The sequence below is a fragment of the Rosa chinensis genome, chromosome 5, assembly GCF_002994745.2.
Source record: "Rosa chinensis cultivar Old Blush chromosome 5, RchiOBHm-V2, whole genome shotgun sequence".
NCBI lineage: Eukaryota > Viridiplantae > Streptophyta > Magnoliopsida > Rosales > Rosaceae > Rosa > Rosa chinensis.
In genome coordinates, this window is record NC_037092.1 from 41,619,824 (window position 1) to 41,637,830 (window position 18,007).

The window sequence follows — 18,007 nt, forward strand, 5'->3', positions numbered from 1 at the left end:
ACGCACTTCATTGCGCATGAGTTTGTTGAGTCTGATGATATCGAACCACGCTCTGTTGATGAATGAATGCCAACGTAGAGAGATTTGGCCTAAATGGAAAGATGCGATCTAGGTTAAGTTGGATTTTCTAACGAAGATGAAGGTTTTCTGAGCCAGTAATGCCAACACCTCCTGACATAAAACCCTATTGACTAATGGGTCTTCGTTAGAAAGCGTGCTGAGAAAAAGATATGGCAATCTCGCCTTATGGCGCAAGGCTTCTCACAAAACGCCCTGGAATCGACTACGATGAGACATATTCTCTCGTAATGGAGGTCATTACACTCCACTACCCTGTCAGTTTGGTAGTTTTCCGAATAACTGAACATGCAGCTTACAAATGTGGTCACTACGTATCTCTATGGGGACCTAGATAAGGAATATACATGAAGGTTCATGGTGAACTTCATTTACCTAAGTCAAGTGGCTCTAGACCACAGAGCACGTTTACAAAGAGGTTGAAACACTCACTAAAATGACTACTTGATTGGGAAGGGATATGCCCACGCGTTTCCATAACAAGTTTCGGATTCTATCGTGGTTCATGTTGGACATGATCTTCATTGGAAGCCCTTAAAGAGTTAAGGGAAACCGCTGAACACTTGAAATCCGAGTTTGAGATGAAGGATTTTGGGAGAGCATGATTATGCCTCGGTTTGAAACTTGAGCAGCGTGTTGATAGATGCTTAGGCATTTTGACAAGGTCAAACCTTCAAGCACCCCTATGATCATTCGTAGTCTTGATCCTGAAAATGATTCTTTTCATCCAAAGGATGATGACGAAGATGTGCTAGAGGCAGGAGTGCCTTACTTGAGTACAATAGGCGCATTATTGTACTTAGCTCAATGCACAAGACCGGACATCTTATTTGCAGTAAGCTTGTTAGCTAAGATATAGCTCTGCGCCAACGCGACGCCATTAGGATTGGTGTAAAAGATATCTTTCAGTATTTGAGATGTACGATTGATATGGGCTTGTTCTATCCCTACAGAGAGATGATGGATTCGAACCCATCACACACCAGGAACGCCGCCAGCACTGGCCTGCGTCCTCTATCCCCAACCTAAAATGACGTGTTTTGGAAGGTTTTGCTGATATTGGGTATCTCTCTGACCCATACAAAGGTCATTCCCAAAATGGTTAAGTGTTCACCATGGGTAAAGACCATGATATCTTGGAGGTCTACAGAACAGACCCTAGTCGCTATATTTTCGAACAATGCAGAGATCATTGCTCTTCACAGAGAGGTTCGTGAATGTAGATGGATTGGATCCATAATTACGCATGTTCGAACAATTGTGGTTTGAAGTCCACCACAGATGAGCCTACAAACATTTAGGATAATGCTGCTTGTTTTGAACAAATAAAGCAAGGCTGCATCAAAAGCGACAACAACAAGCATAATCAGTAACAATAGACTCTCCTCAAGATCAATTTGAACTAGATTCAATCTGAGGATAGTGTGGCAGGCTTGCTCACTAAGTCATTGCCTAAATTCCACTTTCGAGAAACGTGTTGGTTGCATCGTTTACGGAAGTTATCTGATCTCCTATGACCATAGTCATTAGGGGGAGATGCAGACATCAGGGGGAGATGTCTACACGTATGGTCTCGAAACGTGAAGGGTGTGTTGTGCTCTTTTTCCCCTTCGACTGAGGTTATTTTTGTCCCACAGGGTTTTTGTTACTCGATAAAGTTTTTAATGAGGCAACGAGAGAAACACCACGTTTGGGCGACACAAGGGGGAGTGTTCAAGTAAAACCCTAATTGTGTGTCTGGGCCAAACTCTAGGTTACTTGACCTAGTGGTAATAGGGTTTAATTAGAAGAATCTAGAGATTATCTTTCCTTATATGATTCGAACTCTATACCTTATAATCCTCTATATAAAGAGGCCCCTATTATCAATGAGAATACACAGCGATTTCCTCTCAATTTCAGTTTCTCTAAAACATTTAGTTATTTTTTTTGTTAATTACTTGTAAGTTTATTTCACGTTGGAAAATATATCATTGACATGGTAGTTGCCATATCATTTAAGACTCATATATGATACAGATTTTTGAGATCTCTATCTCTATCACTATTCTTTTTCTTTTTTTTTCAATTGAAATTTAATTCAAATAAACTGCAATTACATCGCAATCATAGCATCCAACAAAAGATTATAACTAAAGACAAATAACTCTAGCCTCATACTACATATCCCTACTCTAAAGAGGAGAGACTGACATGTCAATAGATCCAATGGCGAATGCTAATTTGAGCAGCTAGAGTTAAATTGACAAAAATAGGTAGCTATAACTGGGACAGGATCTGATCACAATAGAAAACTATTGAGTGGGTCATCCCAGGATCTCTCGGAAACGTCAACATAGGCTGATAATGAAAATCATGGCCTTAAGCTGGCAGAAGACTCATTATTCTTAAGAATAACATAAGAAATTGAACACTACTACAAAAAGGTCATCAGACGATGGTGGATTTGTATTGTGTGATGACCAAGCTCACCGTGGTCTAAGTGAGTGTTGTGTGATTGAAACATCAGACAACGGTGATTTCACTGTTGTGTGATAGTACTTTGCTCAACAGAATACTAGTTTCCGTTGTGTGAATTCTGCGCAGACATGTGCCTGGCATGGCATGTGCGGGGATGCCGCGGCACAGTCAGACAACAGAAAAGGAAATTTGCCGTTGTCTGAGATTCATAACACACAACAGATGTAACTCATTCTTTGTTGTCTGAGATTCATAACACACAACGGATATAACTCATTCTTTGTTGTCTGAGACTAATAACAGACAACGGATATAACTTAATATTTGTTGTCTAAGGTAAGTAACACACAACTGAAGTAAAATTATCTCCCTTGTCTGTTGATTACTCAGACAACAGTGATCATTTTATTTCTGTTGTGTGTTATGAATCTCACACAACATAATTTTGTTTTCTTTTGTTGTTGGTTGTTAGTTCACACAACAACTATATTTGGTTATCCGTTGTGTGAATATTGTAATCAAATTGGGTACCAACCAGTGACTGTTGTAGGAGAAGCCTCAATTTTGAACTCTTTTATCATCATACAACATATGGTTTTGTACTGTGTTGTATGACTGAATATTAGATAGTAATTAACACATAAACAGTACTCTAATCCATATCATTCAATCACCATTTTTCAAACATCCATACATTCAAGATAGATAATGTACCAAACAAGAAATCATTCCTAGCTACCCATACATGAAAAAAAAGCTGATATAATATCTTTTCGCTTCAACGAAGTTTCCTTTTGAAGAAGAACAAGGGCAGTCACAAGAGACTTTGCATTTGGCCTCTCATGAGGTTCATACTGCAAACACCATGACGCTAACCGCACCAGCTCAATTCCTGGGATCACTCTTTCTGCCAGAGAAAAGATATTAACATTCAGATCAACTAAAAAGTTTCACCTCGATCAAGAAATGTGTTCAAAACTCATCCATACAACTTGTACATAATTGTAGCACATCTGCAAGTGCATAATTATACACACTTCCAAATAGGAGTATGATTTACTTACATAAATGAATGAAGTTAAAATATGGGACTTACTAGTAAGCTGTCACAACGCCAGTAGAGTCACCTCCAACCAACTTGAGCTTCATGCTAAACCAACCAAATCAATACATCTGTTTCATTTGAATCATGTACCCTGTTAAATAATAGCTACTTGATTTAGCAATGAACCTGGAAACTAATCTTTGAAATGATTGATATTCAAAGTTTCAATCATTTTTACCTGCATTATTGTCAAGGGAGAGGTACCAGATCTGCCCATCTGCAGAGGTTTTGAAATGGTCCTCGAACCACATTATGTCGAAATTGTGGAGGGTGAGAACTAGTCTAAGATTGGGAGCTTCTTTCAGCTATTACAGATGAAGAACAATAAGCAGCAACCACGAAAACTGCAATGTAAACAAGAATAGCAGTCATCGGAGAAGTTGCTCTTCTTTCCATTTTGGAGGGAGAGAATTAGTCTGAGATTGCAGTCATGTAATGGCTTAGCAAAGTGGCGAAAGAAAGAGCTACGACGGCATTGTCTTTTTTACTGCAACCAAAAAGACCAATAGTCAACCACACAGTTAACACATTTATTAAAAATGTATTTGGGACAAGGCAGAATTGTTGAGGAATTATATAACTAGAAGGACAGAAGAATGAAAAAGCAGGTCACAACACATATCACGAGTAAACTGGTAACTTTCGAGTTGTGTTAGGCTTCACCCTACTCCATAGTTAGCTTCATGGTTGATGTTTGGGTTGGGCTAATTTTCATATACCATAAACATGATCCAACAAAACCCCGCAAAACATGACTTGTTGCAAGGTCTAGTTTAAGTGGACCCCGACACTAAACATGAAGCTTATAATGCAGGGCACTACCTGACAATAGCGTACAATGTCATAAAGGTTCTGCAGTCCGGAGTTTTCATAGAAGACCATTGAACTCTGCTCAAAGGAAGGTCATACATATACATTACGCAGTGTTTTAGGAATTATAAATGAAAAGGTGCAAATGGTAGAAATAGCACCTGCATAGGCATGTCAGCAGGTCTAAAGTAAAGTAGGCATTGAGAAGGGAGTCCATCTCGACCAGCACGGCCACTTTCCTGCAGCAAAGAAGGTTACAAAACGGATAAAGTTCAAAAAGTATGTAAGCTTAGCTGGAACGGTAGAAAACCTGGTAGTATGTTTCCATTGATTTACTCAAGCTGTGATGGATGACGAACCTGACTACAAGCAATAGCCAAAATATTAGATAATTAAAAACAAAACTGTCAGGAATATCCTGTGAGGGACTTTCCAGGTTATATAAAAGTATTCAGACAGTTTATTACAGTATGTAGAGTGTATATAAATGGACAAAAGATAAGGGTAGTTTGGAATATTCTAGCCAATTAGTGTCCCAATAGGAAGTATGGTGACAATTATATTGTTAAAAGTATCAAGTCCTGACATACTCTCAAACTAGCAAAGTATACTTAGAGACAAACTCAAACACATGGTGGACGATGTCAAATACTAGCCATCAGGTTTGTTGATTCCCATACCCAATGCTACCTGGAATGCATATGTAACCTTGGGTTAAGAAAGATAGATTTCCAAAGAAAGATAACTTTCTATAAGAAAAGGGTCAGTCCAAGCAAACATACAGTGCCAACGATAACCTGTAATTTGCTCTTGCTCCACCTGTTCATCAATAAAAAGGGATCGACAAATTAAAACAACATAGAGTACGCACTACCGCACAATAATGCATGATCTGATTATTCGACAGCAGTCACAGCACTCAATAGAATTAGATAACTCCAAGAAAAGTCAGAGGTATCTAAACTTCCAAGAAGATTATACTAGTTCCTAAGAATAGACATCAAAGGGTGATAATTGCGTTTAAATAGGTTGCCTTGAACAATCAGAGCTGGGCATGCAATTACTGCCAAGAACTTCTATCAAATAGAAATCAAAATTGTAACCATTTTATAAAAAATCAAAACTTAGATTAACAAGTTTAAACTTAACTATAAAATCATTGGCATAGAAACATGCCCCCAAAGAATTCAAAAAGGCTTCCATTAGAAATGAATAAAAAGGTTAAACGTACCTTCGACTGAAATTGAAACATAAAGGCAGAAACACCTTAACTTAAACACAAGCAAATCCTAAAGGATTAAAGAACATTTAAAAAGCCAGTTAACAACCAACCCATCTCAGCTGCACACTCACCATCTCACGGACACCGTTTCATCAACTAATAGAACAATGAGAACCAAACAACAAATAACCCAAACCAAAAGAATTCCATGGTAAAATCGGAAAAAGATATAACAAAGCAAAATTCCAATTACAAAGTCACTCACAGTAGCAAGGAAGTCCAACATTAAGATGGAAACTAACTCAATTATTTGAAAGGTAACCTCACATTTGGAACAACATGCTATTGATAAAGAATGAACAACAAGAACATAAAATCAAGAACAGAAACACAAATTCAGAAAATAGAAGCCACTCACCTAAAGCAAGACAACCGAAACTCAGTTTCAGTTTCAAGAGCAGAAAAATCAAACTCTCATTCCCATTCGTTCCTCCTCCTTCTTCTTCTTCTAACACTCAATCGAAACTCATACAATTCTATAGCTTCACTGTCCTCTAATTCTCAAATACCCAATCGCAGCCTTTGAGAAAACCCCAAACTCTCAAATTCTCTCTTCTCAATCCCTCTCCGTCTCCTCCTTTCTACTTCTCATTCTTCTTTCTTTTTCAACTAGTCGCTTTCCCCTCCCCTTTCTTTTCTTTCTTCTTCCTCTTTTCATCTCCCTCTTCTCCCTTTCCTTTTCCCGTTCTCTTCCTCTTCTTTTTGGTTTCCATCCCCCACCCCCCACCGTCAGCAACCAAAACCCACTTCTTCCTCTCTCTTAACCATTACATAAATAAATAAAAAGTAACAATAGGTAAAAACAAATATCATATATATATATATATATATATATATATATAATAGAAAATTAGCAGGGCAAATACTAGATTAGCTACACCAACAGACTACCCAGATAGACAACCCTACTGGGAAAAGATGCAATTTGTTTGCACCAGATATTGCAGCTCCAAAATCTATAGTACAATACCAAATTAGTGTGTGAATATGCATGTGGATGTGTGGGAGAGAGAGCAAGAGAGATACCCTGGAGATACAGCACCATGCCCAGGCTCATTTGCTGATATATTAGTCAAGTCTGAACTGCCAGTTTCCCTAACAAAAACGATTAAACAGATAAAAAGCAGCATGTTCAGTGCATTCAGCGATCAAAAACTTTGGTATGCAAATTTGTGTATCTCAACATAACTGTTCTAACTCAGTCTTACTACACTACAAAAAAGAATTCAATTAGCTTCACCAGTTAGCGTCGGCGTTAGAATGCCGTCGCCATTGATCAAAAATTTGCTACGGCAAATGCCGCGTCGCAAAGAGAAAAATTATTTGCCACGGCAAGGCGTCGCCGTCGCATAAATGTACCTTCAATTGCTACGGCATATTTTTTCCGTCGCTAAATTTCTCTACTTTTAACTACGGTAGAATGTGCCGTCGTGTATTTTCCTTTTATACATTTTTTTTTTTTTTTGACTTTTGGATGAATATAGGTGCCAAAATTAAACATGTCAGCAAAAACTTTGAGTTCATGAACATTGTTCTTGTTCCCGCTCCCTCCATCTGCTATTTCCCGCTCCCTCTATCCAGTCCCGACAACGAAGTCAACCATAGCAATCTGCGAAGTCGACATCTGCTAGTTCAGCTCCACCTCCTTCCTATTTTTCTTCTTCCTCCCAAAACCCCAAACTTCACTCCCCTTCGTTCATTCAACAACAACAACAAAAACCTTATTTCTGTAAACCCTAAATCAAGCTTCCGAATTAGAGCTTCCGCCGCCAGCGATAATAGCCAACCGCTGTGGTGGGCGAACCTGTTGCCCGCCCAAGCTTTGAGATCCGATAAAGTTCTCAGATTGATCTCCGGTGCCACCGCTAGCCCCATTGGCCAGTACGTGTCGGAACCCGTCACTTTTCTTCATTCTCTCGACCCCATAGTCAAATTGGTATGCTCTATTTTGATGGGTAATGCTTGGTTTTTGATTCTATTTGGTGGGTTTGGTCTAATTTTGGTTTTGCAGGTTTTTGACTGTTTAAGTTTTGGTGATAGAATTTGGTTTGTGGGTTTTGGGTATTGTCGGTTTGTTCTTCACGATAGAGTTTCACATTTTACTAGTTTGATCTGCTTATGATAAGAAACTGTTCCTTTTGATTTTCTAAGTGTAGAAAGATATCAGAAATAGTAAGGTAACTCTTGTAATAGGGTACAACTTGGGTCTTCTGAACTTTACATGTTTTTAGAAAGAAATTAAATGAAAGAATGTATTCTTTTCATGTTCTGGTGAAGCAAATAGAGAGTTACTGAATATATAAAGGCTTCCTTAGTATCCTAGTTGTAGTTTAAGTGGTGAACTTGGAGAAGTTTAGTGACATCTTATTAGCATGTTGCAAGTGCCCCCTAAAATTTGAGATGATAGAGTGGAACCGGTTCTGTCTTATACACTTCAGATCACCAAAGATAAGTTATTTATTGAATTTGCTGACTTGCAGACCTTGTGGTCCTTCTCTGTTTAACTATAAAGTAACTTTTTTCAAGGTAAAAACATCATTCTAAAGTAATTGTCAGTTGAGCAAAAAATAGTTATTGAAAATGGACTATCAATCTATTGATAATGATAAGGTTATGCATGCTGGAGAATTATCTGTTCTTAAATGCCTATTTGTTGTGACATCTCCCTTTTGGTAAACTTGCTTGACAAGCATTGTATTGAAACTGTACACATCTTTACTCCCTGTATATTCTGTTTTATAACAGTTTTAGATACAATATTGATATACTGTCATCTTGATCATGAAGGTTTGGCTTTTGGCTCTAGTTGTGTTACCAGCGAGGTCACACATAATACTTCGTTTTGGATTAGTTGTTTACTTGGCCATTTTGTCAATATGGGTTCTGCCGAGACATGCGTGGATGGTAAGTAACTAAGCACAATCGTTTTTCTAGTTCTGATTTGGTCTAAATTTCATTTGAATTATATTAATAGGGCCTTAGTGATGCATCCTGCATCTCTTTCTATTTTTTGCTTTTTAAATTTATTTATGAATAAATAGTCCTGTTCTAATGCAGGAAGTTTTTCTTGGTTGCAGGATCAATTGGGAAGAGTGTCTTTAATTTCTGGACTTTTGTTCATTATGCTAGGGCTGGGTGTAGATGGCGCACCAGCCCTTGTTCAGTTGAGAACTCCTCCTCCTGCAATCACAGGATTATCAAATCTTCCTGCATCTCTGGCAGGCTACTCATATTTAATTTTTAAGCTAGGACCAATACAGTTTACAAGGAAGGGCTTGTCTGTAGCAAGCACAGCTGCTTGTTTAACCTTTACGGTAAGTTATTTCTATCTGGCACACCTTTTTCCTTTCATATAGTAAGGACATGCTTAGTTGCTGATTGATCTGAAACAAATCAAATGGAGTGGTAAAACTTAAAACAAGAACGGGCATATATATAGTTATTTCAATTATACAATTCATAAGAAGCAAAGTTGTTTACCAGATACATGTGTAAGTATTCAAATTGAATACAAGCTTTTGATTATTCTGAAAACTAGGGCTCATTTTTTGTGAAAGGTTTTCCAAAGTGCGAGCCTTTGTCAAACAACCACAACCCCTGAAGAACTTGCATTTGCCTTGCGGTGGTTTATGCTCCCTTTGACAAATCTTGGAGTTCCAGTGGCTGAAGTTATTCTTACACTCATGCTTTCGTTGAGGTTCATCAGTCTTGTGTTTGATGAGGTATGATAGTTGGTCAACAGTCTTTATTTTAATTTTAAAGATGATTTGAATTTATTTTTTTTGATAGAACACTGAAGTTGATTTAGTTCTAAAATACACTCAAATTGATATGTACCCTGTTTGCAATATACTTATAACAATTTGTTGGTAGGTTCGTAATGTTGCATTGGGGATTGTATCTCGTAGGATAGACTGGCAACAGTTAACAATGGTGGAGACAATTGATGGTAAAGCCTCTATTGCATTTGTATGGGAAGATTTCATTGTTCATTTTTTTTTCCTACTAGTTCTCTTCTTCTCAATTTTAGCAATAAAAATCAAATCTGAGTTAGGTTTTTCAAAACCGGAATAGTTTCCGCGGCTAAATTTCATCATTAAATTTGTATGCTATTTGGTTGGTACATCTTACAAGTGCTTTCTCTTCTTGTTTTCGGATTTCAACAAGCAAATTCTGGCATATATCAAATGTCATTTTAGCTCCCCAGTCTGACACCTTGTATTTCATGAACTATGTGCTATGTTAAAGATGTGTCATTTGTGTTAAAGTCAGTAGTTATGGTATGCTTAGAGTGGAACCGGTTCCGTCTTATACACTTCAGATCACCAAAGATAAGTTATTTATTGAATTTGCTGACTCGCAGACCTTGTGGTCCTTCTCTGTTTAACTATAAAGTAACTTATTTCAAGGTAAAAACATCATTCTAAAGTAATTGTCAGTCGAGCAAAAAATAGTTATTGAAAATGGACTATCAATCTATTGATAATGATAAGGTTATGCAGGCTGGAGAATTATCTGTTCTTAAATGCCTATTTGTTGTGACATCTCCCTTTTGGTAAACTTGCTTGACAAACATTGTATTGAAACTGTACACATCTTTACTTCCTGTATATTCTGCTCATGCAGGGTATCAGTCTCTTTGCATCTGTTGCTGCAACTCTTGGACTAAAATATTGCTCGAGTCTGCTTGAGAACTGATCTCAAAGGTAAGCGATCCATATTGGGTAAGTTTGAAAATTTTACTTTTTTTTGTTGTTGTGAATTTATTTAATTTGCTGGCATTTTGTTTTGGTTTTGAATAAGGAGTAGTTTAGAGAGAAGCACAGAAACATTGCCTCAACAAATCAGTCTCTGCTGTAAGTGAATCTCATTTCCTAGATCTGCATGCTCAATTCTTCTTGATATGATTTTTTTTTTGGTTGCTTTGCAGAAATGTTAGTGTTGGTCCATAAATATGTCAAGTTGTTAGTCAATTTATGATTCATAAATTGGAACTTATGCATATATCAGGATTACCCAAGCAATTAAAGTTGTTAGTCAATTAAAGTTGTTAGTCAATTAATATCATTTGAGTCCATTACAACTTTTTTGTTTTGTTCCTGCACTCCAGACCTCAAGATTATAGCTTTTGTCTTGTTCAGTTTTGATTACAATTGATTAAAACCTCATGATAAATCCCAAAAGCCACCGCTGCATGACAAAGTTTCATTTATGCAAACAAGAGTCCAGAAGATTTTGACAAGAAGCCATTATATTTGGCTAGTGCATGATTCCATTTCTTATCTGCTAAGTGCTAACACCACCACCACAAGTAGCCAAAAGTTTTATTTTTAATTATCTCTTAGCAAAATAAAAGCTCTCAATTGCTTTTAACTTCACCCATGGCAGCAACGAAGACATGTATAACTTCAAAAAATGAAAACAAAAAGTCTAGAATTATGAGATTGATAAGTAGTTCATTTCATATCTAATTGTATCTAGTCACAAACTCGTACTGCATCATATCTAATTATCTTGTTAGTTCAATTTTGTTAGTTTGGAATGAAGAAAGTGATGGAATCGGACTGGTTTGAAATACTTGCTTGCTATACTCATCTGACTAGTTTGCTTGCTTGGGGAAGATGGTCATGGTTATTGTCGTACCTATGGTTCTACTGTGCATCGCAGTTTGGTGTATCCACATGAATCAATGCCTTCTCATAAGACCAATGACCTCATACAGAAAATAACTGAAGAGGTTACAGAGAAAGTGAAAGAGGCTTTCACAAGGAAGATGCAGGACCAATTAGATATGCTTCAAGCTCGGATTAGCTTTTTAGAGAGCAATGAGGGGCAAAACAGAAATCCATGTGGACAGGTTGGTACACAAATCCATAATATTATTTGTTACAACAATTGACTATTTTTATCTTCGACAAATTTGTTTATATACATGTTTGTGTATATATATGCATGATTATGTAAATATTGAATGTGTATAAAACGATCTGTGGAGATATTGAGATTGCTAGCTCAGATAGGTTGCAGACTTGGTTGCAGTTTTGGTTGTTGATTTTGAGTTTATGAACAAACTATGTTAGCTTTAGGTTTTTCATATGGCTGAGAGGATAAAGTATGAGTCTAATATCATTTCAATATCGTTTATGGTATGACAGTTGATGAAACTCTTGCTGCAAGTTGAATTGTTTTTTTTTCCCAGTTTTGAAGAAAGAAAGGGAAGTTGTGTTTGTGTGCTTCAATGATTTTGTATCATCTATTATGTGTCAAATGTTTCATAACAAATGCATGTTATATGAGTATGGAGTAAGCCAAAACCATCATGTTCTGTAGCCAAAATCATCATGTTCTATTACCAATATCATGAGGATTACCTTCATGCAGTAGTTCTTTAACAAATAACAAATACATGTTTCTGACACTTTCTGTTTTCGATTAAAAATGGAGGAGGAAAAAAAAAACAGTCCAGATTACTTGTAGGTTGTTCAATGCTACACATTGGGCTCGTTACTAAAAGGCTATTGATAATAGACCGTACACAATTATATGACTTGAGATTTATATGTAACAGTTGATCCTTATCAGTATTAGGATAAAATCCCAGATTTTGAATTCAAACTACATGTGATAGTATCCGATCTATTCATGTTTCATTTTCATGTGAATCCGGTTTGATATTTGTAGACTTGTACATTATGTGATAGGTTCAAGATGCAACTAGTGGCCATGAAGTTAGAAGGGAGTCCATAGGAGAAGGAGTTCATCCACATTCAACTAGTAATCAAGAAATTGATCATGCTCCAGTACTCACCAAGCCCCTCTAGTTAATGATAACTAGTATTGTGGTCAAGGATGCTTTTGAACAATATTAAGTTTGGCAATGTTTCCTTTCAGTTATCAAGTATGGTAGGACCTTATAATTATGAAATGTGGTTGGTTTGGTTTGTTGGTAATGAAGTATAACTTGGCACTTATCTTTTGATTATATAATTTCAGTTGTGAGATACTATGATTGAAGTGATTGTTTTGATGCTTTATATTGTTTTACTATATCTTTTGATTAGGTGTGTAAAACGGCAGAAAACATTTTGGTTTCAAAAAAATTGGGTGGCCAATTAGTTGCGACGGTCATTAGCTGTTGCTAAAGCTTCATATGAAAAATACTTGAGGTGGCGACGGCAATGACGCCGTCGCAATTATGGAGGGAAAATCAATTTCCAACCTATTTCTAATAAATTTGGAGGGAAAATTTCTGGAAAAAAAAAATATTTGAAAAAATAATTTGTTGCAAGCAACGACATCTGTCGTAGCAAATAGGTTACTTGCGACGACGTTTTCAGTCGCTACATGCCGTCGCCTAATAAGCGACCAATGGATTGCTACGCTCGTTGCCGTAGCTAAATCTTGTTGCGACGGCGTTTTGCCGTAGCCACGACCAATGGCGACGCCACCAACAACAACGGTGTATTTGCCGTCGCCTAGCCGTCGCCATTGGTGTTTTGCGACGGCAATCAGACTTTCTGCGACGGTACAAAGCCGTGGCAAAATGAATTCTTTTTTGTAGTGCTAGCAGTCTAGCTCATCGAATCCATTGAAACCAACATGTTTAGCATTCCGTAATTTAAAATGCAACAACTCCATAACAGAACCAAAATAAGATACAAGATGGGCCCGAATTTACCTTGTTGCCTTGGGTGTGGAAGACTCCTTCAATTTCAACAAAACTTGAGCGTTGAGATTCTTCACTAGGGTGTTCAAGTTCTTAAACTGTGATGAGTAATTACTGCCCTCATTTTCTTGCACATAATCACCAACACTGCAAAATTGTTTAAAGAAAAAACCCAAAACCCAATTAACAACCAAGAATTCAAAGACTACCCAATTCCAAAACAAACACAGAATCAAAGCAAAAACCTACTTAAATTCACAGTGAACGTTCTGAGAAGCCCCATCAGCCAAAGCATCTACACTCAATGTTCCATCAATCACAAGACACTTCACCAGAACCTTCTTCGAACCCTTTTCCGGGTTCAAATACACGAACGTGTACTCGTTCCATTTCTCAATACCCACTTCCTCTACAAAACCCCCCAAATACACAATTTATTTAGGGTTTGGGGTTTTTAGGACAGAGCAGGGTTTAGTACAATTCAAAAGGGTGAGTGACGTACCTGGCCGTTAGATTCAGCAGGGTGAGCGGCGAAGCCAAGAATGAGAGTGAAAGGAAGAGGGAAGAAGAAAAGCTGGGAAGCAATTCCTGTAGACGACGGGGGTCTTCTATTTCAAGATAGGACCCAAACGACGCCGCTTTTGGAGTACCGAAACACCAAGTCACTGAGCCAGACACTACTACAAAAAGGTCATCAGACGACAGTGGATTTCTATTGTCTGATGACCAAGTTCACCGTGGTTTAAGTGAGTGTTGTGTGATTGAAAAATCAGACAACGGTGATTCCACCATTGTGTGATAACTGTTTGCTCAACAGAAAACATATTTCTTTTGTGTGAATTCTGCGCAGGCATGTGCCTGGCATGGCATGCGCGGGGATGCCTTGACACATTCAGACAACAGAAAGAAATTTTGCTGTTGTCTGAGATTCATAACACACAACAGATATAAGTCATTCTTTGTTGTCTGAGGTTCATAACACACAACAGATTTTACTCATTCTTTGTTGTCTGAGATATATAACACACAACAGATATAACTCATTCTTTGTTGTCTGAGATTAATAACACACAACAGATATATATAACTCATTCTTTGTTGTCTGAGATATGTAACACACAACCAAAGTTAAATTATCTCTCGTCTGTTGATCACTCAGACAACAGAGATGATTTCTGTTGTGTGTTATGAATCTCACACAACAAAATTTTGTTTTCTTTTGTTGTTGGTTGTTAGTTCACACAACAATTATATTTGTTTAGCTGTGGTGTGAATATCGTAATCAAATTGGCTGATGACCAATGACTGTTGTGGGAAAAGCCTTAATTTTGAACTCTTTTATAGTCATACAACACATTGTTTTGTATTGTGTTGTATGAATGAAACTTGGACAACAAGAAGAATATCCATATAAACGTTTTTCCAGAAATAATGCTCAATATATGACCATAGAAACAGTACTATAATCCTTATAATTCAAGCTATGACAATAGAGATTGAGTCTGTAATTGTAAAATGTTCTAGCTAGGAAGACCTAAACTACATAGATTACTGCTGCTTTCCTTTAATGCACCTTCATTTGTTCTTGCAGAAGCTCTCTTGTAGGCAAAGATGATAAGCAGTCTTTCGATCTCTTAAGTCATCGATCCTACACATGATGGACAAGGACCCTGCAGAAGCTCTAGTATTGACTCCATTTCTGCTCACCCAATGACCTTACCCTTTGAACACATTCAAGACTCTGGTTGATTGAAACATTCTTCAACAAGTCCTAAATGCTCTGCCCACAGTGCCATTTTGTACCCATATATCTGCAAGTCTGCAACCATGTAGATTATAATAAATATTTACATTAGTTTCTTGTGGCCATGCATTCAAAATGACATTAATTACTTGTCTCTTTGGAAGCCATGAAAGGATACTAACCAGAGGTGCTCAGAGCACAGAGCACAGAGCATCTCCAAAGATCAGAATCTGAAATCAGGGCTAACATCCATTGCCCAAGCAAACTTTCTCAAGAGGGACTTTGGAAATACATGTGACAATAGTTCAATACCAAACGGTCAAGTTAACTTGCTCTCACCAGCCGCGCTCATTCAGTAGATTGCTAAGTCTTATAACAATCACCATCAATAATTATTGTATAGACCACATGTTTCATTCGAACAATGAAGCATGTATATCTATTGGTAATACTATTGGTTTTAACAAGACAATGAGAGGTACAAGTCAGATAATCAGATTGGTAAAGGTGTTACATGTCATGGACTATCTAAGATCTCCCATATTAATCTCAATATTAAAATATTCAAAGATGTTACTATTTTTATTCGCTCTTCCATTACCTTAATTACCATTTTTAATCATGAGATCCTAAGGATGCCAATAAGTCCCAGATAATTAAGGTCATACCTGAAGCTCACCGATCTTCTCCATTAAGCTATCAAATTGTGCACTATAGGATCCTGTGATATTGCGCTTCTTGTTCAACTGTCAAAAGTACAAAGGAAACAAGAAAGTAAGAATCACTACAACAGGGGGGATGATGACATACTATTTAAGACTATATATTGGAAGAGCAAAGATATGTGACAAAAAAAAAATTAACCAACATATAACAGCTGATATTAATTAAGCACAGCCAAACATACAAGGTTCAAAATCAGTGATGGCAGCACTAAGTCACTAACTTATTATTTTATAGGATTAAATTCTGCTTACTACCTTGTACTTTCAAAGGTTTATCAGTTCAATCCATGCACTTCTAATTTAATCAGAAAAGTCCTTGCACTCTCCAATTTCATCAAATCGATCCTATCCGTCACTATTTCGTCAGTTTTCACTGTTAATAAGCTGACGTGGGACCTTCTTACAGGGAAAATTTCCAAACTACCCATCGCTAGGGAGCCCGCCGACCCGTTAGTATTGTGAATGCAGATGGGTAGTTTGGAAATTTTCCCCGAAAATTGACGAAGTGGTGACAGATTGGATCGATTTGATGAAATTGGAGAGTGCAAGGACTTTTCTGATTAAATTAGGAGTGCAGAGACTGAACTGATGAACCCTTGAAAGTATAGGGTAGTAAGCAGAAATTAGTCCTATTTTATATATCCAATGTGACAGACACATTGTATGCAGGGCTGCACGCAATACTTCCGCTGTAAGGCCGGACATCAGTGCCTTTAAATGTGCATTCAATTTACGGGACAGTTGACCTTTCATCCAGGCTTGATTGCAATAGAAAGTATGTATCACTGAAATTGGATATCTATTTCATTTGCTAATTTGAAAGGTGGAGAGGTGTGGTTTACTTCTGATGGTTTCTTCTGTCTCTGAAAGAGAAACTGTTATGGTGGAAAATGATGCCTTGTTTAGTTTTGAACACTAAAAGCTTGGCTTAGCATTCTCTCGTCTTGGTTATAGGTTTGTGTCAAACAAGTGGTTTGGTGCTATTATTTGCAGTGGAATCTTATTGGGAAGACTTTCATCATAGGGGTAAGGTTACATTTAGAATATTTACTCGAGTCCTCTATACTCCTAGTATGCCCTCTTCTCTTAACTACAGTTCTTCATTTTTTGCTTCGAATGTGACAACATTATTTATATGGCCAAAGTTCAGATGATTTATGGGGTACTGCTTGTTGAATTTGCAAGGAAGATCCCCAAACGGAGGTAGCAAAACCATAGCCATGCAGCAATATGCTCATCAGCGGCTCAGCGCCTTACCCTGAGATGTGGATTGTCCGGCACATTAGTGTGACGTACTTCGGTGAAGTCTTCATCAAGGGGAAAAAATAAAAATTACCTAAAAATTTATAACAAAATGTCACCTTTATAGTGTATATACCAAGCACAGGCACCGGTAAAAGTCACTTTTAGCACAGTATGAGAGCTACATTCAGGACTTGGCCAGAAATGTGGATCTCTTTGCAGGGCAGAAAATCTGCAACTATGCTTTACAACAATTATTCAACTTTGATTTTAGTGTAATCGTACAGGCCGACCTTAAAAAGGAAATGATTACTAGCGGCTTCCCCACTCAGTCAGCACAATAGGAATTCTGAACTAGGGATGGCAAAAATCCCCATCGGGTAGGGTACCCATTGGGTATTCGACCCTAACGGGTAGAAATTTGGGGGAAATCGGGTAACGGGGATGGGGATCCCCAGTATTCGAATTTTGAAATCGGGTACGAAGCGGGGATGATATTTTAATCCCCATCCCCATACCCACCCAATAAGAATTATCTGAAATATATATATAAATATATATATATATATATATTATTTATTATATATAGTTTTGATATTATTTATAAATAAATAGTGATGTAAACTTCATATTTTTGTCAATATTTAAATTCTGTTAATAAATATGTTCAAAAAAAAGAAAGATTCTTTTAATAAAATATCTTTATCAACATGTCAATTTTTCTTGATTGAAATAAAAAATTTATTTTATTTTGATATTTGATTTTAACTTCATATTTTACAATCTAAAATTATTTGTATGAATTTTTATATAGTAAATTAGTAATAGGGGAAATGATCAGTTATCCAATTTCAGCTTAAAAATTGCTCATTTGCTCCATTGACAGTTTTTTAAC

At 37.1% G+C, this 18,007-nt stretch overlaps 2 protein-coding genes and 1 long non-coding RNA gene across 3 annotated transcripts; 2 read left to right on the forward strand and 1 right to left on the reverse strand.

Annotated features, from left to right (window-relative positions):
* The first annotated feature begins 7,257 nt into the window (after positions 1-7,257).
* LOC112203844 (protein ABCI12, chloroplastic) lies at positions 7,258-9,810 on the forward strand. Its single transcript, XM_024344753.2, has 5 exons — positions 7,258-7,671; positions 8,523-8,639; positions 8,813-9,049; positions 9,293-9,457; positions 9,609-9,810. Exons 1-5 carry the CDS (start codon positions 7,258-7,260, stop codon positions 9,807-9,809), a joined length of 1,134 nt encoding a protein of 377 aa, XP_024200521.1. The 3' UTR covers position 9,810.
* A 550-nt stretch (positions 9,811-10,360) lies between these two features.
* Positions 10,361-11,356, forward strand: LOC121049370. Its single transcript, XR_005799730.1, has 3 exons — positions 10,361-10,441; positions 10,545-10,591; positions 11,271-11,356. It is a non-coding gene; the product is annotated as an uncharacterized LOC121049370 (long non-coding RNA).
* A 2,053-nt stretch (positions 11,357-13,409) lies between these two features.
* Positions 13,410-16,298, reverse strand: LOC121049207 (probable proteasome inhibitor). Its single transcript, XM_040505858.1, has 4 exons — positions 16,275-16,298; positions 15,825-15,891; positions 13,651-13,810; positions 13,410-13,548 (listed from the first exon to the last, which is right to left on the reverse strand). Exons 1-4 carry the CDS (start codon positions 16,296-16,298, stop codon positions 13,410-13,412), a joined length of 390 nt encoding a protein of 129 aa, XP_040361792.1.
* Positions 16,299-18,007: the final 1,709 nt, after the last annotated feature.

Coding starts and splice junctions, on each gene's coding strand:
- LOC121049207 (XM_040505858.1), bottom strand. CDS start 16,298: ATGGGTAGTTTGGAAATTTTCCCT. Junction 13,811..15,824: donor TAGCTTAATGGAGAAGATCG/GTGAGCTTCAGG, acceptor GGGGTTTTGTAG/AGGAAGTGGGTATTGAGAAA. Junction 13,549..13,650: donor AACGTTCACTGTGAATTTAA/GTAGGTTTTTGC, acceptor ACAATTTTGCAG/TGTTGGTGATTATGTGCAAG.
- LOC112203844 (XM_024344753.2), top strand. CDS start 7,258: ATGAACATTGTTCTTGTTCCCGCTCCCTCCATCTGCTATTTCCCGCTC. Junction 9,050..9,292: donor CTGCTTGTTTAACCTTTACG/GTAAGTTATTTC, acceptor TTTTTGTGAAAG/GTTTTCCAAAGTGCGAGCCT. Junction 9,458..9,608: donor TCAGTCTTGTGTTTGATGAG/GTATGATAGTTG, acceptor ATTTGTTGGTAG/GTTCGTAATGTTGCATTGGG.